The following is a 24,748-nucleotide window of genomic DNA, read 5'->3' as shown; positions in this document are numbered from 1 at the left end:
ATTTCACGTTTCCTACTTCCATTCAACCTAATTAACTCTTGATATGATTTCAATAATCATGCATGCATATCATAATACTAGTTGAAAATACATACAATCTGCGATTGAGAAATATCAAATATTAAAAAAAAAAAAAAACACACACACACACACACACACAAAAGGTAAAATCACATGATTGAAATGAATTTTGAAAAGCACACAAATCTTATAACTATTACAAAATAAAAATTTTCTTTTTGATAATTAGAAAGATTATTATCTCGCATAATTTTTTTAAATGCATTAAACTTAGTAGATATTGTATTTCAAAATGATTACATTTTTAGCAAATGCAAATAGTTTTGCTTTGATAGTTTTTTTTTATGTTTTGATTAGAGTTTTAAAATTGATACAATAATAAATTAAAAAAATTTAAATTTTAAAAAGTTAAAATAAATAAAAGTTAAATATTCAAATGAGAAATTGTATTAAAAAATATGTGTATTATTTATTGATTCAAATTATAATTAACTTAAACTATAAAAAATTGCATACATATATGTATGTGCATGCTTGCATTTTACATGTTTACCCCCCCAAAAAAATTGCATTTTACATAGGAAGGGTGAAATTGACAAAAACGGAAAAATTGAAGTTATAATTGGTAATAAATTAATAATATAAATGTACAACATGAAAAACACTAAAGAAAAGTATTTAATGGCACCATACCGCAAACTTTAAAAAAAAAAAAAAAAAAATTCTAGTCAAGGACTAAAGTTAAATAAAAGGTCAAATGAGAAAATGTGAAGGATAAAATTGAAAAAAAAAATATGACTATACAACACAAATAACACTAAAAACAAATATTTAATGCAACTTAGAATTTATATTATCAACACAATTTTTATTCCAATTAAGAACTAACATTATTGACTTTTATTATATTTTATTATTATTAGTTTTACACGTGTATTGCGCGAGTGAGTTAATGCTCAATTTTTATAATTAAATAAATATTTGAAAGTATATCAAATGCAAGATTATATATCAGAAGTTCATACATAAGTAATTAATGTTAAATTTCTTTATTTAAAAATGCAACTCATAGTATATAAATACAATGTAATATAGGAGATTCATTATAATTGTTACTGAACTTTTTTTTAAATACTAATCAAGTATTTTTGTTGCAAAGGGTTCTAATATATTTAATGAATGCACATATATACAAGATCAATGAATGAATAAACGATACCGGTCCTTTAGGGTGTTTTGCTCAATTTTCATTTAGTTCAACCATTATTGTTGAGTTAATTATTATGGATAAAAAAATTCATAATTTAAGTGATTTAAATGAAGTAATAAAAATTTAAAATTTTTAATTATAATCAGTGTTGCAAATATCGTGCCTAAGCGCTAGGCGCCACCCGGCCGCGGACGATTCGGCCGGAATCGGCCTCTTCCGCGGCCGGGCGGCAAGGCAGCCGCCTAGCCGGCTGAACCAGCCGAACAATTTCTTTTTTTTTTTTTTTTTGTGTTGAAAAATGTAAAAACTTTGGCAAGGCATAACTTTTGACTCGGTTGTCCGTTTTGGACAAAAAAAATTTCAAATGGCGTATTTTTTCGAGATCTATACACTGCCAAAGGCGGTTTAGCTCTCTAATTTCTCCAAAAAAAATGCTTCTTTTGCTCTTAATTTTAATTTTTTATGTATTTAGATGGTTTCAACAATATTTAAAACGATTTTACAACCACTTACGTAAATAATTTGTAAGAAAAAACTAGAGAAACCTTATGTTTTACTATTGAATTTTAAAATTTTTAGTTTAATTTTTTTAAAAATAAAATAAAATAAAATAAAATAAAATAAAATAAAAATCGACGCCTAGAGGACGCCTAACGTTTTTTTGCAACCTTGATTATAATGTAACCCAAAGATATTGAACGATTGGTAAATATGATGTAACCTAAAGATCAAAATGCTAAAGAAAATGTTTGGTTATTCAACAGTTTGAAGCAACAATTTGTTCCACGCCACTGAAAATAGTCAAAATACAAACATTACAATTTACAATATTTTCACTTAGCATTTTTTAGATTGATTTTCCCAAAACACCTCTATATTAAAAAAGAAATATTAAAACTGTAGAGTCATTTCGACTCCTTGACTAACAAGAGAGTCAGTTTCACTGGCTCACTAATGGGCAAGCTTATTCTTAAATTGGAGTCTTAAGGCTCCTTGAGCCTCAAGGCTCCCATGCCAGTGGGAAAAGTGGCAAAACTAAGGGGAGCCGAACGTTTGGCTCCCCATATGTTTTTTTTTTTTTTTAAATTTTATTTCTTTTATTAAATTACTATTATTTTTATTTTTATTTTTTAAAACAATTATTATTATTATTATTATGAAATATATGTATACTCTTAGGTCATTTTACAAGTTAATTTAAATAGCTAATTTTTTTCAAATATTTTTTTGCCAACCGTTGATATAATTCGCTGATCAAATCCGCTAACGCTAACCGCTAGCTGTTGATTGTCAAACAAGGACATTGCGAGATAGTTTCCCACTTCAATTTGTTTTGTAATTTGAATACTTTCTTTGTCAACAAATCTCTCAAGTAGTTAATATAATTGACTTAATTATATATTTTTAATTTTTTCATGGTATTAATAAAATACTTGGTAAATAAATATATAGCATTATTTTGTATTATAACTTTGATATTTAGTTCACAAAAAAAAAAAAAAAAAAAAAAGATAATAGACAATGTAGTGAATATAATCAATTGATGAATTTGAATGTAAAGAATATTTACATTGGAGAAAAATAAAGATAATATACCTAATGAAATTATTTCTCTTAATTAATCTATTGATAATGAATATTTTTTTTTGAATAAAGACATTGTAGGGACAATGTAGCGAATATAATCAAATTGATGAATTTGAATGTAAAGAATTTTTATATTGGAAAAAAATAAAGACAATATAACTAATGAAATTATTTCTCTTATTTAATTTATTGATAATGAATAAAATTTTCTTTTTGAATAAAGGCATTGTAGACACATAATTCTAAATTAAAGAAATGCATATTTATATATTATTTAATAAGAGTAAAATAGAGTACTAATTATGCCAACTTTGATTAGGATGAAGTTTGAACCTAAGACCTTTCTTATTGAAATCAATGAGTAAGTTAACTGTGAACTAATTAACGACAACGATAATATTTAACAGAAAAGTTAACGGATAATCTTATAATTAAAGATAAATTAGAAAATCTCAATGAACAATTAAAATCTGATCAATCTGAGTCATTCATTAGATTAAAAAATTTGTCCATTTTTTCTATCCATTATAGGTCGAACTCTCTTTGGCTCTTATTAGTATAGTAGATAGATAGATAGATATTTATTTATTTATTAGATATTTTGATAGGCCGGCTAATGTACTAATGTGATAGCTAATTAATTAGTTCATCAATTTCATGTTTCTTGCTTCTGTTCAACCTAATTAATTCCTGATATCACAAATCATGCATGCATATCATAATATATTTTGCCAAGCACTTGGTACTCAAATGACATGTAGTAGTGTATATTTGAACAGATACTACAATGTAATATAGTTACTAGTATTCAAAAAAAAAATCATAATATACTTTGATAGACAACTGGCTATATAATGTGATAGCTAATTAATTAGATCATCAATTCCTTATTTTCGTTCAACCTAATTATTTCCTGTTTCCATTCAACTTAGCTTCCAATGTTACAATTCGTGCATATTATAATACTAGCGCGAAGCACAAAAATTTATGTCTAATATTAAAACATTGATAAATATAAATAATTAAAAATTACAATTCAATTTATATACATGTGAATAATATATGTATTATATATACACATACATATGATTTATCATTCATAAAAATTTAATTAAAATATAATTAATAATTAAATTAATTATATAATGATTTTAATAAAGTGATAATAATTAAATAATAGGAAAATGATATGATAGATATAAGTGTATGGTAATAATGATGGAGACATCAATGTTAGAATTAAATAGTAACGAAGTTATAACTGTGTAAGGGTAGTTTTGTCTAACGACAATATAGTAGAGACAATTATGTCCAATAAAATTGAAGTGTACAAGATTTAAAGTAAAATGTATATCTTTATTTATTAGCATACAAAAAAAATAAAAAATAAAAAACACGGACATAAATCAAAGATATAACTTGAATTGAGACTTAATATATTTTTAAATATTTTAATAGACTGACTAACTAATATGATAGTTAATTATTTGGATTATCAATTCCTCGTTTCCTGCTTATGTTCAACCTAATTAATGCATGATCATTCTTCCAAGGTTGAACTCCAATCCTAATGACTTCCCATATCCCGGCCCGACAGACCATACGGTGACTGCATATAGTATTGTAATATATTTTGATACGGTGACTGCTAATTAATTAGGTCATCAATTCCCTGTTTCATGTTTCCGCTCAATCTAATTAACTCATGATATCACAAATCATACATGCGTATCATAATATATTTTGATAGAACAACTAACTAATTAACGTGACACTAATTAATTAGACCGCCAATTCCTTATTTTTCATTTTCATTCGACCTAACTCCCGGCATCACAAATCATGCCTATATCATCAATCTCAAAAAAAAAAAAAAAAAAAAAAAAAAAAAAAGGTAGGGTTGTAGCATATCGCGTAGATTTACAAATTGCAACGTGGGAATTGACTGATTGACTGCGCCCCTCAACTTTGTTTAGCAGACATGAATATGTTCCAAACTTGGAGGTTTCTCCCTACTTTCTACAATTAAGGATGTCGGAGTGAAAGTGATGCGCCATTATAAATTATATAAATGGGATAATACTATATTAATCTCAGTTGGGATGTTAGGAAAGAGGTCTTGTCAAGGCAGAATCAGGGCCAAGATTTGTTGGTGCGAGTTTAATATTAATTTGAGAGAGAATAATGATAAATTGAGAATAATTACACTTCATAACTTAATGGTAAAATTTTTCTACCAACTTGCAAACGTCATTAATTCTGAATGATATACGCATCTCTTTTGGATCTAACGATGAACTGAGAATAATTAACTCCATTATTTTATCATCAAACACATTACTCAACTCTTGTAACTAAGAATTAATCACAGCATTAAAAATATCAAATTTGTAATGATGTTCAATTGTTAATTCATCTTGTTGATCGATGCCTAGACCTTCTCTTCTTGCGATATATTGAGTATCAAAATTCGGGACAATTATGTTGACAATTTCACAAAAAGACTTCACAGTTGCAACTAATTTATCCTATCCACTATCTCTTAAATTTTGAATAAGCAACTTAGTAGATGACACAAGATGCATTGCAATCAATAATAAAATTGTTCATTATTATGAATATATAGTTCAAAAATTTTGAACATATAATTGTGAACATAATTATGAACATATAATTTTGTAATTATGAATATATAGATTCAATAATTGTGAATATGAAGTTCAAAAATTATGAAATATAGCTTTATAATTATGAACATATAATTCAGTAATTATGAACATAGAGTTCTGTAATTGTGAATATAGAGTTCAATAGTTATGAATATAAAGTTCAAAAATTATGAATATATAGTTTTATAATTATGAACATATAGTTCAGTAATTATGAACATAGAACTGTGTCTACCTTACAAAATGGACACGGTTCTACAGCATAACGATTGATACTTTGGTAAAGGGGGCCAAAAAAATAATAATATACTATTAATATTTTGTTGGGGAAGGGGGGCCAAGGGCCCAAGACGCCCAGTTAATAAATCCGGCAAATTATATCGTGCACCGTGCATCAAAATGACGTCGTTTTATTTAATGAAAAGAAACAGAATCTGTTTTGCGCCGTTTCGTAAAAAATTACTCTGTTCTTCAGTTTCATTTTGTATACACTACAGTTTCAGTTCAACACAACTACAGGTTCATTTCAATATAACTACAGTTTCATTCAATATTTATACACTCAAATATGTCAAAATGTTATTTTATTTTATTTTACTAGTTTTTTACGCGCATTGCGCGATTGGGATAATGCCCAATGTTTTTTTTTAAATAAGTACTTTAAAGTATATTAAGACAGGATTATATTGAAATTGTTCATGCATAGATAATTGAAGGTTGAATTTGCGTATTTAAATAGGTAATTCTTCTCCTAGAGGTTGAGTCCCCAACCCCAAGGGCCCCCCACACTCAGACCTGACAGAGCATTGTGGGAAGTTGTAAATCACGGTGACTCAATGGTTCAGCAGACAGGGCCAAATGCTGATACGCACAAGGAATCTGCCCACTTTGGACATAATTCCCGCACTGCCGCCGCCGAGGTTCAAACCTTCGTCTCTTTTCCCAAATACTACCCACTAAACCATTGAGCTAAGCCCGTGCGGGTTAAATAGGTAATTCTAAGTTTACAAATGCAAGATAATATAGTTAAAATTGATTATAATTGTCAATAAAATAATTGTATAGGTATCGTTAGAAACCAAATACGGGACATAAGGGAGAACAAATAAAAATTATGACATAAAATATTAAATATATACTAATATTGTCTGAGGAGATTCCGACATTAGGATTTGTGGTTAAGTTCTATTAAGACTTTAATATTAGAATTAGATTAATGATGTAGTTATAATTCTATATTAGACTTTAATATTAGAATTAGACTAACGGTGAATTAACGGAAAAGTTAAATGGATAATCATATAATTAAGGATAAATTAGAAAATCTTAAAAGAAAAAATTAAAACCTGAACAATATGAACCATTCATTTGATTTAATAATTTGGCGGTCATTTTTTCTATCCAATGTTAATAATTAAATAAATTCGCTGGTCAAATCCGCTAGTATAATCCGCTAACGTTAACCGCTAACTGCTGATTGTCAAACAAGGACATTGCGAGGTAGTTCTCACTTCAATTTGTTGTGTGATTTGAATACTCTCGTTGTCACAAAATCTCTCAAGTAGTTAATATGGTTGACTTTATTAATTATATTTTTTTAATTTTTTCATGGTATTAATAAAATACTTGGTAAATAAATATATATAACATTATTTTGTATTATAACTTTGATATTTAATTAGAAAAATAGTGCACAAAAAAGATAATAGATAATGTAGTGAATATAATCAATTGATGAATTTGAATGTAAAAATTTTTACATTTGAGAAAAATAAAGACAATATAACTAATGAAAATATTTCTTTTAATTAATTTATTGATAATTTAAATTTTTTTCACTGAATAAAGACATTGTAAGGATAATGTAGCGAATATAATCAATTAATAAATTTGAATATAAAGAATTTTTATATTGAAGAAAAATAAAGACAATATAACTAATAAAATTATTTCTCTTATTTAATTGATTGATAATGAATAATTTTTTTTTTTTTTGAATAAAGGCATTGTGGACACATAATTCTAAATTAAAGAAATGCATATGTATTATTTTTTGTTGTAACTACTAAATTATTATTTATATAATTTAATAAGAGTAAAATAGAGTACTAATTATGCCAACTTTGATTGGGATGAGGTTCGAACCTAAGACCATTTTTTATTGAAATCAATGAGTAAGTTAACGGTGAACTAACGACAATTCTTAAAATTTTAACGGAATTAGTAACGGTTGTGGGTATTTTAGGAAATTTTAGTGTAAAATTTAAATTTGATCAATCTTTTAGTGTAAAAGTATAAAATTTAGTATCGTAGATATACACTATAGTTTCATTAAAACGCAACTACATGATCATTTCAATATAATTACGGCTTCATTGTACAATATACACTCAAATATTTGAAATGTTATTCAGTTTCATTTTATATATATTGCAATTTCATTTCACCACAACTACAGTATCATTTTGATATAACTGCAGTTTCATTTGATAATATAAAAATAATACGTGAGGCAGTGTCGGTTTAGATACACTGTCACTCCGTTAACACTAACAGCGCGCTGTTTCTTTACTTAAAGAAACGACGTCGTTTTGATGCGCGGTGCATAATCGATTATGCACCGCGCATCAAAACGACGCCGTTTCTTTAAGTAAAGAGACGGAGCGCTGTTAGTCAATTATGCACCGCGCATCAAAACGATGCAGTTTCTTTAAGTAAAGAGGCGTTGTTAGTCGATTATGCACCGCGCATCAAAACGACACCGTTTCTATAAGTAAAGAGACCGCGCGTCGTTAGTGTTAACGGAGTGACACTACAGTATATGTATATCTAATTCGACACTGCCACACGACTGATAAATCCTCTAATAAATCCTCCACGGCTCCACCCATATTAGTATTATTAATTTATTTTTTGGGGGGGAGGGTGGAGGGGCAAGGCCCCTGCAGTAACAATGTGCCGCCCCTGGGCAGAATAATCAAAGGTTGAAAACCAGAAGCGAAGCAGACTGCACAGTATCACAGAAGCGTTAGATTTCGGAACATTCCAAGTGCAACTGGATCTTAGCTTGCTGGCATAATTGTCGTTTTTAATCACTTTGATTCTGGTAAGAATTAATTACAGTTGTAGATATTTAGTATGGATAGCTACGTTAAACGAGGAATATTGTTTGCCTTGTGAATCTAGGATTCCCCGAAGGTTATTATGAGGCCTGCAAAAACTTATCCAAACTAAACCAGGCATTTACTCATTAGTACCAACAATAAAATTGACAAATATATAACATCAAATAATTATTATTTTTTATAGTCAAATAGAGTATCAACTCAAAAGTGAAAATCAAAAATCATTTTCTAAATTTTTAAACACACCATTAAATTGATCGAGGAGCAGGATCACAGCCAGTATATCTCTTGTGAATAGATACGCGAATAACCCAAGATTGCATACTGTACATAATTATGTTTCGACAGGCTTATAAGCTACTCCTCCCATGCCTCTCATGTTTGATTCTTCAAATAAAATAAGATTATTTATTTATTCAAGAATCAAGATAACACTAAACTATAGTTATCCAGTAGTACTAGATGACACTAGCAGCAGATCGCCTTTGATTTTTCTTTATTTGCAAATTGCAACGTGGGAGTTGATCGATCGACCGCGTGCACGCCCCTCAACTTTGTTCAGCAGAGATGAATATGTTCCAAATTAAATTTGGAGGTTTCTACCTACTTTCTAGTATTAAGGATGTCTGAATGAAAGTGATGCGCCATTAAATTATATAAATGGTATAATACTATATTACTCGCAATTGGAGTGGTAGGAAAAAGGTCTTGTCATGGTAGAATCAAAGGTTGAAAACCAGAATTGAAGCAGACTGCACAGTATCACAGAAGCGTTATATTTCGGAACATTCCAAGTGCAGCTGGATCTTAGCTTGCTGGGATCATGAAATGACTCTCCCAAATGAGCCCTAGTGGAGACGGTATTAACTCTTTGTGTTTCAGTAGGTTGAGAAAGTAACTATAAACAGATACTACATTGTAACAGAGTCGGTAGTATTCAAAAACAAAGCATGTATAATGCTTAATATTTAAAATAAAAAGATCTTGATAAGATTTATGTGATTGTAAAATAATAATGAATCATAAGGGCCAAGTGGGGACCTTGAAAAGTGACCCATTCTTGATCCCTACTTTGGCATTATAGCAATAAGGTGCAATCAGTGGACTAGTAGATTGTTTTGGGCCTGTTGGATTGAAAATCGAATAGTGACAGAACTCTTCTGTAGCATATGAAACAGGCTGGAAACATGAAAACAAACAATATAGGCATATAACATAGGCAGAGAACTTGTTTTTATTGATTCCAAGATTGTATAAAACAGAAACTGGCGAGAGCAGATGCAAGGTGCCAAGTTAGATGCAGAACTGTACATAACATAAGGAAAATTTAGAACACTAAATGGAAGAGAAAACCTGAGAACCTTGGTGAGAACCCAAGTGCCTCTACAGGTATCTTTCGACGCAGGCAGTTAGAGTGGTCTTAGGTACAGCGCCAATTATTGCATCCTTCTTTTTACCGTCGAGGAAGATCATTACCGTTGGGATGCTTCTGATTCCATATTGGCTTGCAACTGAAGGACTATCGTCTGTGTTCAGTTTGAAGCACTTCACCCTTCCGGAATATTGCTTTGACAGTTCATTCATTACCGGATGGAACATGCGACAAGGTCCACACCATGATGCCCAAAACTCAACCACCACGGGTCCACTTGATTGGAGAACAAGTGATTCCCATGTGTCCTTTGTTACAGAAGGAACTGAAAACAAGAAGAGTGAAGCAAAGGAAGGATCAGGATCGGAGGAGTTCCAAAGAGAAACTAGGAAATATGAGCATAACCATTAGAGATGCACATTAGAAATTTGTGAAGATGCCCTTCCATTTGCAATGATTAAGTCCTTTTTTCCTGCTTAATCATTGCATCCTTTCCTCACTAGTCTACATAACACTTGTGAAGTAATGGGGTTGAGATTGAAAGGTGAAGAGTTGAAGCTTTGTTTGTAATGGAGCCGCATAACAGTGCAAAAAGGAAGAACTAGAACTTTGATTCTTGACTGATACTTAATTAAGGAAAATAGAAACACACAACATGACACGTTTTACTTTATATTAGCAAAATAAACAGCATGAGTGACCAATAATTATCCAAATATATACTAGTGCAACATAATAGTGGGTGTTGTAATTGTAAAACAAGTTACTTTTTAAAAAATCACAAACAAGTGATTAAAGTTGACAAGCTGGCCCATACTCTTATCATGGAAAAAGTTTGCTGGAGAAATTATTCTGGGCATTGAAAAGATTCATCTAATAGAAGGGCATCCCATATTCTGATAGTGACATGACACCAAGAACCTAAGTAAACATCTTAGCAACCAAATCTTTAGTTACCAAGTTCCTTATCAAACCTCCTTTCCATCTTTCTGTTCAATTTTGCATTTTACATTTCCTAGCATCTCTCTTCTACCTCTTTTTGTCTAAACTAGTTACTGACCCCTCATATCATGTTTTGACAAACTTCAGGTGATCTGCAGCTAAATCAAAAATACAAACAAGATAGATAATCAAAGTGAAAAAAAAAAATCCTAAATTTTGGATTTTGAAGTGACCAAAAATTGAAACTCTTATGTCTCTTCTTTAATAAATTTGAATATTTCATCATCTTTGGTATCAGCTATAGCATTAGCTAATGAACTTTGAAAATAAATTCTGGCATGCACATATCTCAGAAAGAAACAATTTTACAAATAATGAACTCGACTCTGTTGCTAATAATGAAGACACTTGATCAAATTAGACTGAAAGGTTTCGGTTTCCTTGACATATTTTCTCATCTCAGTATGATGAAGTATAATGAAGCCATCAAATAACTTCTCAAACTTATGCACATAAATTCTTTACCCTAATACAATACCCCCCCTGGAAACCAATAAATAATCATGTAATGAAATCACACAGAAAATGTACAAAATGCTTAAACTTCAGATTAATCATAGTCTTTCTTATTCATGTCTACTTACCTCCTTGAAAGTTCAGACTCCCTTGGACTCAATGAAGAACATCAGGATGCTATTAAAAGGCTTAAACTCGCCATGATAAATTAAAATATGTCCAAACTCTTTAGCCAGCTCATAAGAAATCTATATATTTTCTCATTCATATAGGTTCATCACTGACACTGATACATTATTTACAAATTTTTCTACAAGTACAGCCAACAAAAATTTTTTTAAAAAAAATCTATTATTATTATTATTATTTCAAAATCGAGTATTTGGTAGTATAACATAATAAACCTGACCGGAAAAGAACGCATCACAAATTACCTCCGCTTTGAAGCATTAAATTTACATTTTCATTTAGAAATAAGAAAATCCAGATTTTATTGTGGTTACGATTGTAAATAAGCCTAAAAATGAGGGAAGGGGGTTATGTAACCTTCGAAGGCGATATCGGAAGCTTCGCAAACAATACTTCCTGCGCGGCGAGAAATTTTTGAGTTGGCGGAAAGCTTGAAAGCGGATACGTTTGGTAGAGAACGGCGGTGCAATAGAGCTGACGACGGCGGCGAGAGGCGGAGAGCAGCACGAGGTTTAGTTGAAAAACAAGTGGCAAAGGCGGTGGAATCGATAGCTGTCGCCATTAAAGAAAGAAACTGAAGCTTACCTAGTACGGGCTGTCGGGCTGACTACTCACTTTTTCCTGATTTAGTAGGGAAATGAAAATGAAAATATATGTATATTGCAGTATTGCACTAACTTCACCATAATAAGTCATAATTACAAAATGAGACCTCTAAATTTATGTTTATTACAAAGGAAGGGAGATCTTGAAACCTAGACCTCTCACATAAGAGCATCCACATTTGTTGGGGAGAATTGGGGGATAATGTAAGAGTGATTAGGAAAGAGAAGATGGGTGGGGAGAGAAAAAAAAAGAAAAAAAAAGGGAAATTAAATTTTTAAAATAAAAAAAAAAAAAAAATAAGAATGTCAGGCGCGCTATGGTGACAGCCACGCGTGGCGCGTGGCTGTTACCTGTGATGGTTTATTTTAATTTTTTGGTGGGACTCACCATTGTCTGAAATCTCCCTTCATTTGCATGAGAATTATCTCTCAAATAATTCTTCCCCACATTAGCTATTATCTTGAGTGGGGAGAATTAATGTCTAAAATATCTCCAAATAATCCACAAATGTGGATGCTCTAAGGGAGCAATCCGATACCAGTGGACTATAAACCACTTGGTTATTTATTTATTTATTATTATTTGGGTTAGTAAGAGAATAATTGAACTTGGGGACTTTATTCGTGACAATGGATCGATCAATATGAAAATGTAATTTTTATGTTGAAAAATTATTTGTTACTTATAAGAAAAATTGTAATATTTTTAAAGAAAAATGTAATACTTTTAAATTAAAATAAAATATTTAGAGATTAAATAATTATTTATAAAAAAAAATTGTAATACTAACCCAGATCAATTGATTGATTACTACTTATGAAGAAAAATATGACTTTTGATGAAAATGTACCCCGAAATAATTTTAAATCAAAATGTAATCTTATGGGCTGAAGAATTAATTATCTTTAAAATTATAGTACTTATGAATGGAAGTGTAATACTTATGAAAAAAATCGTGAAAATTTGTTAGATGATTTCACAAAAAATTTTGGCCCTATTTGGTAGATGGTTGTTAGCAGATAACTGTTAGCTGTTAGTTGATTAGATTGATTAAAGGGTATAACTAGTTGATAACATTAGCTGATTGTAAAAATGTGTTTGGTAAATTAGCTATTAGCGGTTAGCTGATAGTTGTTTGACATAATTTATTTTCTCAAAAAAACTAATTGAAGTTGCTTTGAGTAGATTTTTGAATTTTAGCATTTTGGAGTACAAAAAACTAATTAACCAAATACTTATATTAATTTTTAAACAATGTCAAACAACTAATAATGATCAAATAAGCCAAAATTGACTTATAAACTAACTATTTTATTAACCATATCCTTTACCTTAAAGTTAAGCCAAACAAAATGTGATTATACTACTCAGTATCATCCGATGTTATGATGGTCACACGTTCATGGGAATGAATTTTTGTGTCAAGCACCTTGTGTTCATATAACATGTAGTGACTTTTCTCATGTGGGGGTCATGAGATCAAGCCTCATATGACATGTAGTGACTTTTCTCATGTGGGAGGTCATGAGATCAAGTCTCAATGGAGGCGTAAGAATGTGTTGTGCTTCATTAGATTGAGAAAATATGTTTTAATAGGTACTACAATGTAATAAAGCATTACAAAAAAAAAGAGATTTATGAGACGATCTCACAAGAAACCACTAATTTTAAAAATTGAAATTATTTATAGCTCTCAAATTTAATTTTTTTTTGGATATAAAGAAAATCCTACAACCCTTTTAAGTATAGACAAATTTCACTCTGTGATCTAGTCAGTAAATATAAAATCATAATTTTGAAATTGAACCGTGTTCATTTCCACGAGGAATATTGAATTAACAATATACATAATTTAGTTTTCAAAAAAAAAAACAAAAAACAATATGCATATTTTACTTGATATTGGAAGAAAAAGGAAAAATAAAAAAGAAAAAAGAAGAAGAGGTCAAGTATTACAAATTCTTAGATGGCACTTTTCTCCCGAAAATTAGATATTCACCCACACAAGAATGCTCATCTTTACCTCTAAAGCCCTCTTCAGCTTCGAGGGCTCTGTCCTCTTTCACCTGCGTCCCCGGAACGCTAGATTCATGGAGGCGACGCGCTTGTCCACCGCCTCTCTTTCCCCTTTCGCGACAGGAGCTCACAGGGTGAGCGGTAGTGAAGCCTCCGTTAGCCTTGAGGAATGGCAGGGTTGGGGAAGCACCTCCCCTGTACCCGCGATGGTTGTAGAGGTCATTGAAGACTTGAAGTTACTGGAGAAAAACATTGATGCCCACATGGATTTCGGAGGCAATCATGGAAAACTTGTGGTAAAAATAACATTTTTCCTTTCTCCCACCATTCTTTTTGTATGAATATTCTAGGTAATTGTTTTCCAACTGTAAACGAATGCGAAATGAGATGATTTTGTTTTTTTACATTTATTTCTTTGAATGTTATCTTTGGACTGTGCTTCCTGGTTAAAGTGTTCGTTTTTAAAGAAATTTGTATATTTTGGGTGCAATGGTGGTAGATTGTATTTACTATGGACTTGTATAAACCCATGTTTTAAGGAATTTGTGGTCATATTGATGGTTAAATTAAGATTGGATGTAGGTTCTGTCGTTCTATTCTTGGCTGCTAAGGTATTGACTTAAAAATATCCATTTTTGAGAAGATTCTATTTAAGTCTAGTGTGCTGAAACTCAAATGCCTCTTGAAGGGAATTATGTATAGCAATTCTAAGGATTTGATAATTTCCTAAATAAGCATTATACATACACATGTCCCCCTCCCCCACTCTCAAAGAAAGAAAAAAACAATCTTTTCTATAATCAGTTCTCTGAATCATTGTTCAGTTATCTGTTCTGATCATCAGGGAGACTTCAAGGTGCATGAAGATAAGAAACATAGAGAAAAGTTCAAGTCCTTAGGAGATTCTGAAAAGAAGCTTCAGTTCTTTTCAGCTCGACAAATTGCATGCCGCGTACTTGGAAGTAGAGATTACCTTTGTCAGAAGGTATATGCATTATCTATATTTATGATGATAGCTTCAATTCTGTTGTTCTATGTTAGTAGTCTGTACAATCTGTTTGATTCTTAGTCCTTAACTGTAGAAAACGCCCATGCGACATTGCTTTTCTTTTATGGAGCCATGTGTTTATTGGTTTTAAAACTCTATTTCCTCACTTTAAAATTCTGCAGTGCTGGCTTTCCAAGGAAGACTGCATGTGTTCAAGAGTCATACCCTATCATCCTTGGCACCATATAAGGTTTTGGTTGTATATGCATCCCAAGGTCTGTCCTTTTATTGTTCTTTTCTTTAGATTGTAACATATTAAATGGATCTATTAAAGACAATGATCCTTTTTTTTGCAGGATTTCTTGCGCCAAAATAATACAGGAAAACTATTATGGCAAGTATTTGGTGTTCAGGCTGCTACTTTGTGCTTATTTGGCATTTCGGAACACGAAGAAATGTTGTGGAATGCATTAAAACTTGCAGGTTCTCATCAGTTTTTTTTTTTTTTTTTAACATGTTAGTAAAGCTTGTCCCGGTTGATCTAATGTTATTCTTTTCTTATTGGATTTTGTATATTGTCAGGGAAGGATAAGGTTTGGTGTCTTTATCCTAATAAGAATGCTGCACCAAGTTCTGTTAAGGATATCTTTTACCAAAATCCTTTGGAAGATCGAGATTGCCAACCAAAAATGGTATATGTTTTTATTTATCTACTCATATACATATAGGGGATATGAGTATATGATGCTATATTAAGAGGACCAGTATATAGCTACCGACTATTCAGTAATATCTAACATGTCTATCAGCAAATCTTATGCACCAAAAAATCAGCATTTGTTGCTTACGCTCTCATAATAACTGAATTTGAAATCATGAGGTCGTGCTTGCTGACAATAATAATGCTTCTACTGGCCCGCATGGGCAGCTCAGTTGGTTTCTAGGTGGTAGATTTTGGGCAAGGACACAGGATCGAACCCTGGCAGCCACAATGTAGGAGTTACATCCAATGTGGTGGGCTCCTTGTGGCCTCAAGCACTGGTCCTCCCACCTAATGGGCTGTTGAGTCACTGTGATTTACCCCTCCACTATCCTGTCAGGCCGGGGTGTGGGGCCCTGAGGGCGATGGAATTTCACCTTTTGTGGGCAATAATAATGCCCCTATTAGAATATTTAGTTTATTCAATCTTTATTCTCCTACAGAATTGGGTTGTTTGAAAATCTTACTCCTGTCAGTGACAGTCATGAATGTAATAGTTAGAAAGCATCCATTTGCCACCAATGAAAATGTTCTTGTAAATCTCTCTGTTTGCTGGAGCGGCTATATGAGTTGATTTGACCTTGATATATCTTAGTTTTTATTTTATGGGGTAATTATGTTCTATACTGCTGTATTGTAGGCAAATTATGATGATGTGTTGAACTTTATTCTGCTGGATGGCACTTGGAGCAATTCTAATGCAATGTTCAACCGTTTGAAGGTATTCCAGCAGAAAACTCAAATATCGTTTCATATTATTAATAGCTATGAAGTATCAATAGGTGAGAAAAACATAGTTGGAATTCTTTTTCTCGAAAAATAATAGTTATTGGTCTGAAACGGCTTGTGCACAGGAACGAGCCATGTCAATTTGGGGCGAGGAGCTTCCCTGTATATCACTAAACACAGGCGTATCCATGATGCATAGACTGAGGTAAGAGATACTAGTAAACCATCTTCTACCTAAACATGTTACGATATTCCTCGAGTATGTTATATCCAGTGTAGCAAAAATCGGGCCTAGGCTCCGATTAATCGGCGCTAGGCGATCGGCCACCTAGGTGCCCTAGGCGCTCTAGGTGCCGATTAATCGCCCTAGGCGGTCCCCAGGCGCCTAGCGATTTTTTCAACCTTGGTTATATCTTGATGTTGTGATTTAGCGCAGACCCCAACCATCCTGGGATCGTACGTGCACAGCGGCTGCAGCAATTGGGCTCCTGTATGAGCTCCACCTTCTCCCCGCGTTTAATTCATACAGGCTAGATAAGCAGGCTGATGCGATTGAAGATGCTTTGGAGGTCCTCTTAGAAGCTCTAACCACAAGGCGCCTTCGGATGGGAAGATCCATCACTCGTAAAGAAAGACACAATAGCAACATCATGACCCTTTAGATCAACAAGATTGTCCAACAACCATTTTCAATGATTCTTGCTGACATCTAACCAGCACGCCGTAATTTTCATGCCATATATATAGAGCCTAAAACCCGACGACTCCATACACTTCATAGATCTTTGAGGACAGATTTCAGGATTGCACATGTGCATCTCTTTTTAAGGATGCTCATCTTTATCCTTAGATAAATTTTGAGTGAACAAGGTGGTGAACATCTCAGTGATTATTATGAGAATCAAAGATCTTATGAACTCCATGTATGTTTGTTTTATGTGTTTTATATGAGATGAGCCGGATTTACCCATCCACTATTATGTCAGGCCAAATTACTTATTTTAAATGTAGACTACTTTTTTTTTTTTTTTAAATTTGTTTACTAATATGTTTTGCAGTTTCATTTATGAGTTATTAGTATTAAGAATAAAAGAATCCACTTAAATCTTGATTTTTTTTTTTTTTAAAGGGAAACTTGAATCCGTTTTCCAAGAAGGTGCAATGATATTTAATGAATGATTGTTTAATTAGTTATAATAATTTTTTTAACGTGTAAACTTAGCCATAATTTTATTACTGACGATTGTAAGTGTTAGAATTTTTTTTAGCAATTAAGATAGTGAAAAATATATTGTGTAATTGCAGGCATGATTTCTAATTTAATAAATGTATAAACATTTATTAAAAGAAATGTACTTGAAATTGTTTATAAAAAGAAATTATATGACATTTTCAAAGTATTAAAATGTGTCATTGACAAATGTAAATACATTTATCAATAAATATATTAATATTTATATTATTTTTGTTGTTTTAAAATATAATATTATTTCAAAAAGGCTGAACCCCAACCTTAAGGGTCCCCCACACCCCGGCCCGACAGAGCATTTTGGGAGGATGTAAATCATGGTGACTCAACTAAACATGAACCATAGAGGCTAGACCGGTGCTCAGTGTGCACAAGGAGCCCCCCTCACTTTGAGAGGTTGCTCCCACACTGCCGCTGGTGAGACTCGATCCCTGGTCATTATTCCAAAGTTTCACCTCTATGACCAGTTTTAAAATATAATATTAAGTTAGTATATTGTAGCGTTCGAGTCTCTTTCCTACGCATTTTCAATGTTAGCTATATCGTTCTAGAGGTTTTCTACAGTTGTACATTGTTTCTCCAAGTTTGTAGAATTTTCCAGAACCATGTAATGTAGAGATTCATAGAATCTTCTAGAATATTGTAGAACTCAAGATTTTAGAGGTAGAACCATAACCGTAGGTTCAAGTATATATCCACCGTCCATTGAGGGGTAGGATGTGTATAAATACCATTGAATAGAAAACATGAATGAAAAATTGATTTTAAATTTAAAAAAAAATAAAAATAACAGCAACAAAACTAGTACTGTAATTTGTAGCTGTATAAATTCTATAAAATATTATTTTTACCATTACACAAGTAATTGGTCATTTTTTTTTTGAAATAAGGAAATTCATTAATTATAAATAGGAACGATTACATCAAAGCTTGATAGAGAGGTACAATCAGACATAGAAGCAAATTTCCTAGCTAAGCTATAAAAAACTTGATTCGCAGAATGTTTTACAAATTGGAAGTTATGATCATTGAAGGAACATAAATTAAAGCTTCGATAGAATCATTAATGATCTGGCCAAACAATGACAAGACTAGTTGGGAGTCTTGCACACCACCTGGGTCTTCATTTTCATTCTTCTATTCATTGACAATGAACCCATCTGAAAATAAACACTCAGTCTTAAACCAGTGACTTTGATCGGTTTATCAAAGGGCCGCCTACCGAACAAGCTGAAGAGCATATCATGATTCGGAGAGGCATTTTTATTGTCATCTTCGATGCCCAGGATGAGTTTTGCATACACCAAAATCATTTTAAACATATCACGCTCCATTTAAACCTGGTCAGAAAAAGTAATTGGTCATAGTGCTTCTAGATACATTTAAATATATGGGTCAAATAAACTTTAAGCTTTAAGCTAATTTTAGGGTAGCCCTCCAATGGATGTAAAAAATATATGGGTCAGAAAAATGTCAAAAATAATTTTGGTATATAAATATAATTAGGAGGTTGAAATTGCTTAATTTTTCTCAGCTACAATTTCTCCTTGTCTTCCTCATATCTTTATGGAGTCTACCCTATTAATTTGAGATTGAATAAATAAGAGGGGCCTTGCCATTTTGGAATGAGAAAGGGCCACCCAAGAAAGCATTTCATTTTTGGGATAAAAGAAAGAAAAGAGTAATAAAGAAGGAAGGAAATGGGGTTGAGAATATGTTTCATTTTGCTTCTCTTCTTCCTTCTTCTTGGCATTGCCACTCCCTCATTCATGGATTGTATGTAATATCTCTCTTATTCATTAATTTGCATTTATGTTTAACAACCGGCCTTTGAAACATTTTTCTCTATTTTTTATGCATGAATGTACAGATGATAGGGTGGAGAAAGGGCGTTCCCTTCTATCTCGCGCTCCTAGTAAGTAGCTTTCAATTCGTTTCAAACCCAAAAAAAAAAATGTAAAATGCAAATCAATCAATCCATTACTATTTCTGCAAGGATAATTTTGATCATTTTCGGCCTACAGATAATACAGATTGTCCATTTGACGTGTCGAAGATGAACTACACAATAGTTACGAGCCAGTGTAAAGGAGAACCCGAATACACCGTCAAGCTATGCTGCCCACCATTTAAGGAATTAACTTGCAAATACAGAGATGATCTTAATGCAGTAGATAAGAACACCTGCGCCGTCCAAATGTGGAACCATCTTCATAACCATGGCTATCCTTCTGGCCTTTTCGAAGGCCTCTGTAAGGAAGGCAAGCAAGGCCTTGACTGCCTTGGATATTAATACATATATAAGAAAGTAAGGCCCGGAAAAAGCAGGCGTTGAATACTCTTCAGGGGAAGCGTTAGGTTATTCCGTTCCTAGAGGCCTATACAAAATTGGGAATGTATAGATGTCTGCCCAAGATTTGGATTGCATGCTCATAATGAATAAAATATATGTTATTCAAGAATTAAGATTACAGTTTTGTTTTTTTTTTTTTTAAATAGAATTAAGATAATATTAATGGATGATACTTGTTCACAGTATAGTAACTTAGTAAGTCATATCAATAAGTCTAGTCTAGATATATAAAATCATAAAGTCATATCCATAACTTTATTGTTGGAACTATATAAATTAATAATCAAGTTTTTAAGAAAAAAAAAATGTAATACTCAATTTTTTTTTAATGTCACATATTTTCTTTGCACTCACCCATTACAAAATATTTTGTAACTTTTTAATAATAATAATAATAATAATAATAATAATAATAACAACAACAACATAGAACATATATTTACCTTATAAAAAATCATGAGTATTTCAAAATAATAAGGGGAAAAAAAAGATCAAATTGACCCTTGAACTTTACTCGAACTGTAATTAGGTTAATGAACTTTTAAAAAATGCAATTAAACACTCAAACTCGTCATTTTGATGCATCTAACCCCAGTTCCGGTGACAATTCCGACAACTAGAAAATTTCGGCAACTGTGGCCAATCGTCTTCTTCACTGGATAAAGCGACCAGATTGGTCGCCTTATACAAGACAACCAGATCGATTGTCTTCTGTCACTTTCTCAAGAGAAGATGATCAAATCTAGTCGCCGACCGCCGCCTTCTCTCTAGTGGAGAAAGCGAAAGCCACTTGTAATTTAATTGCGGTTTGTTAACTAGTAAACTTGACTTATTTAACTTATTTTGACAAATTCGAGTATTTAATCACATGTTTTTAAAATTCAGGGTCTAATTACACTTTTGAGTAATATTCAAGGGCCTATTTGACTCTTTTTCTCTAATAACAACAACAACAATGTGCATTTCTTTTTTTTATATTATTATTATAACAATTAAATTAGGGTACACCAAATGAAACTTGTGTATTTTTTAAAAAAATTTCGAACTCACAACCTTCCAAATAGAAATCCAACCCGGATACCATTAAACCACATAGTTTTGGTTAATAAAATTTACTTAATTTGATTGTTTCTTTCAACTATATATATATTTTTTAAGTGAAATCTATTATATATTTTTTGAATCTCCACCCTAAAACAATATGAATGTCATATTATAATTATTGTAGAATATATTGTCTTCACTTTACTGAAATGAGACCTTATTTATTGTAGCAGAACTTTTAATTTTCTATTTCAAATCTATATTGTTTTAATTAAAATGTACATTTTATTACAAATCAGTCTACTATATATACGTGACAATTTCTCTATATTTTAAGAATTTAAATACAAAAAATTCATTATCTAGTCAACCATATAGGGAAACTAATAATAATAATAATAATAATAATAATAATAATAATAATAATAATAATAATTTAAAATATCAATAGAAATTTACAAGATGAATAGTTCACATATAACAATGATTGAGGTTTCAATCATATACACACAAAAAAACTTATAAATTCATATGCTATAACCTAATTACATCTCTTAAATTATTATTAAACAACACCAGTAAGCATATTATAATCATGTCACTTTTAACAAAAAATAAGTTAAGTTTTACCAACTAATCAATATAGTATTAAAAATTTTAATTTATTTTAGTATAAAAAGTGTCAGGACATCATTTTTATTTTCTTGATAATAACTATTTGAAGCAATACTCGATCATCTTTACAACTACTTTTATTACAAGTTAAACTAAATATTTGTTTAGTTTAATTTTTGCGTTGGATATTAATTTAATAATGCCAAGCACGGATTATAACTAATATTTTTATAAAACTATAGGATAAAAAATTCTCACCCACATCATAAAAAAATCAAATACAGATTTTATATATATATATATATATATATATATATATATATATATATATATATATATATATAACATATCAAATGCGGTAATAGGCTTCAGGTAAAAGATGTGGTTTAATCTCAACCCTTGATCTCAGCAATTTTATGTTAACTACTAGTCTTTTCTACACCGTGCATGAAAATAAATGTTTAATATTATTACTCAATAGTATAATCATACTTGTATTGAAATAATTTTTTAGAAAAGAATAGTATCTAAGTTAAAAAAAAAAAATCATAAAATTTAAATCATAATTGTAAAATTAGAGCTATCAAAACATGCATGTCAGTCCGTCACGAATTGATATAAATTGAGTTGTACATGACTCGGCTCATTTTTAAATACGGGCCGGGTAAAGAAATTGAGCTAGTCTAAATTCAACAATTATTATTTTATTTTATTTTTTTCCAATTTTGAATCGTTACTAGAATTGTTCCTACTGTTTTGGTTCGGTTGCTACAATGTGTGGTTAGGTTCGAACCGAACCATGGTCATCCATACATATAAGCAATAATTGGTTGGAGAAGAAAAATAAATGATATACTTATTTTTAAGGGTAAAAATACTCATCTAACATACAAGGGAAAAAAACCGTCACTTTTAATATAATTTAAAGGTCAAATGTGAATATATGAATAACTTAGAAAGAAAAATATTACAAGTATATACCTGAGGACGAAAAAAGTGTAATTTTTCCATTTATATAATGCCAAAATGAGTTTGGTATGTAAATATAATTATGGGGGGCCGGGGGATTAATTTTTCCCAACCATGTCTTTCTCCGTGTCTTTCTCATATGTTGATGGTAGTTTGAAACCTCCCCTGTCTCTCTCCAACAAAAGCAGAGAGAGGGTTCAGAGGAGGGCGGTTGCCATTGTTTGAATGAGAAAAGGCAACCCAAGAAATCATTTCATTTCCGGGATAAAAGAGATAAAAGAGTAATAAAAAGAGAAGAGAATGGGGTTGAGAATATGCTTCCTTTTGCTTCTCTTCTCCCTTCTTCTTGGCTTCGCCACCCCCACATACATTAAATGTAACATTTCATTTGCTTTACGTTTCTGCATATCTATCATGTTCAACAATCCAATCCATGCAAATTTGAAACTTTTTTTTTTTTGGTTACGTTTTTTTATGCACAGATGAGGTGCTACAGAATCCAGGACGAACAGGGCGTTCCCTTCTTCAGCAGAAACGTGGTAAGTATAGTAGCTTTTTTTTTTTCCCGGGAAAATTCTGAAAGTGATCTTAAATCAAGTCTTGTTCCGACCACTTTTGGTATCCGGAAAAACCCTTGTTGCTATTTTCGACCACTTTGTGCTTTCAACTTGATTTAAGATCACTTTCAAGTGGTCAGTAGTGAAATTAAACGAATAATGTAGTGTTTGTGCAGATTGTCCATTGGACATGGAGAACATGAACTATACAATAGTTACGAGCCAATGCAAAGGACCACATTACACGGCCAAGGTATGCTGCAGAGCCTTTAAGGAATTAAGCTGCCAATACAGGGATGTACTTAACACCGATACCAACAACTGCCCCGTCATCATGTTCAACTATCTCCATCTCTACGGCAAGTATCCTCCTGGTCTTTTCAGCAACCTCTGCAAGGAAGGCAAGCACGGCCTCGACTGTAAAGATATAGATGTTGCGCAACAATCGGTGGTTGACAAACCTGTTAATGCTACCGGAGAAGCCCTTCAACCCTGCCGCCCCGCCTTCCTCGTACCTCTTTTTCTGGGGTGGCTGTTGTTACTCCAAAATTGAAACTTTAAATGGATTAATTCATTTCATTCTTCTTGTGTGAATGCGTGCTTTAAGCTAAGGTTACATACATTAATTGTGTAATTAAGCCATTTAACACCTCTTTGCATTCCATATCAATATAAAACATTTATCAAATACTACATGTGTACGTATAAGATCAGAGAAATTAAAATCAAATAAGATGAATACTGGCTTGCACGTAACAAAAGCCTCTCCAATAATTTCTTTTTAGTTTTTTTTTTTTTTTTTTTTTTTTTTTTTTTTTTTTTTTTTTTGTTACAAGGAAACCACAACTACTGTCCCGAGGGCGTGCAAGGGTTGTGACCCTAATCGGATCACAAGAAAATAAATTAATTTAAATTGTCAATAACTAATCGACTCGAACTAAGAAAGACATACAATGAGTCTCTCCAATTTCTTTTTAGAGTAACAATCATAAAAATGTAAACTAATTTAGGATTGTTCATATATATCTAATCAGCTCAAAATAAGAAAATCAATAAATAACTCTAACTAAAAGTTGAATTTGTAACTTTGTGATTATTAAACAAACCGTCTTATCAACTTAAATTGGTTGTGTTGACTCTTTTTTTAGTTTTGTTTGATGCATATTCTGGGTCAGCTTTTTAATTTGTTCTCCAGTTATTGGAAATTTCAACTTTCAACTTTCAAAGGTAC

The 24,748-nt window shown here is 31.5% G+C and overlaps 3 protein-coding genes across 6 annotated transcripts; 2 read left to right on the top strand and 1 right to left on the bottom strand.

The window, feature by feature from the left end:
- Positions 1–9,823: 9,823 nt before the first annotated feature.
- Positions 9,824–12,278, bottom strand: LOC109188351 (thioredoxin-1). The gene is made up of 2 exons (XM_019338988.1): positions 11,989–12,278; positions 9,824–10,309 (listed from the first exon to the last, which is right to left on the bottom strand). Exons 1-2 carry the CDS (start codon positions 12,191–12,193, stop codon positions 9,996–9,998), a joined length of 519 nt encoding a protein of 172 aa, XP_019194533.1. The 5' UTR covers positions 12,194–12,278; the 3' UTR covers positions 9,824–9,995.
- Positions 12,279–14,178: 1,900 nt separating this feature from the next.
- LOC109188350 lies at positions 14,179–17,679 on the top strand. Of its 3 annotated transcripts, none has more exons than XM_019338986.1 (8): positions 14,179–14,549; positions 15,098–15,238; positions 15,424–15,516; positions 15,598–15,724; positions 15,824–15,933; positions 16,642–16,722; positions 16,856–16,935; positions 17,162–17,381. In XM_019338986.1, exons 1-8 carry the CDS (start codon positions 14,247–14,249, stop codon positions 17,262–17,264), a joined length of 1,038 nt encoding a protein of 345 aa, XP_019194531.1. In that variant the 5' UTR covers positions 14,179–14,246; the 3' UTR covers positions 17,265–17,381. The 3 variants fall into 3 exon arrangements, with proteins under 3 accessions (XP_019194531.1, XP_019194532.1, XP_019194530.1); XM_019338985.1 differs by having other exon boundaries at positions 14,182–14,549; positions 17,167–17,679; XM_019338987.1 differs by lacking the exon at positions 17,162–17,381 and having other exon boundaries at positions 16,828–16,920.
- Positions 17,680–19,614: 1,935 nt separating this feature from the next.
- On the top strand, positions 19,615–24,098 carry LOC109187238 (GPI-anchored protein LLG2-like). Of its 2 annotated transcripts, none has more exons than XM_019337390.1 (3): positions 19,615–19,755; positions 19,850–19,894; positions 20,004–20,441. In XM_019337390.1, the coding sequence occupies exons 1-3, from the start codon at positions 19,680–19,682 to the stop codon at positions 20,270–20,272; spliced, it is 390 nt and encodes a 129-aa protein (XP_019192935.1). In that variant the 5' UTR covers positions 19,615–19,679; the 3' UTR covers positions 20,273–20,441. The 2 variants fall into 2 exon arrangements, with proteins under 2 accessions (XP_019192935.1, XP_019192934.1); XM_019337389.1 differs by lacking the exons at positions 19,615–19,755; positions 19,850–19,894; positions 20,004–20,441 and adding exons at positions 23,021–23,336; positions 23,443–23,499; positions 23,694–24,098.
- The last annotated feature ends 650 nt before the right edge of the window (positions 24,099–24,748 follow it).

The sequence above is a fragment of the Ipomoea nil genome, unplaced genomic scaffold (genome assembly GCF_001879475.1).
Source record: "Ipomoea nil cultivar Tokyo-kokei standard unplaced genomic scaffold, Asagao_1.1 scaffold1421, whole genome shotgun sequence".
In the NCBI taxonomy this organism is placed as follows: domain Eukaryota; kingdom Viridiplantae; phylum Streptophyta; class Magnoliopsida; order Solanales; family Convolvulaceae; genus Ipomoea; species Ipomoea nil.
The sequence above is the reverse complement of the archived record's forward strand: the minus strand, read 5'-3'. Positions and strand labels throughout refer to the sequence as shown.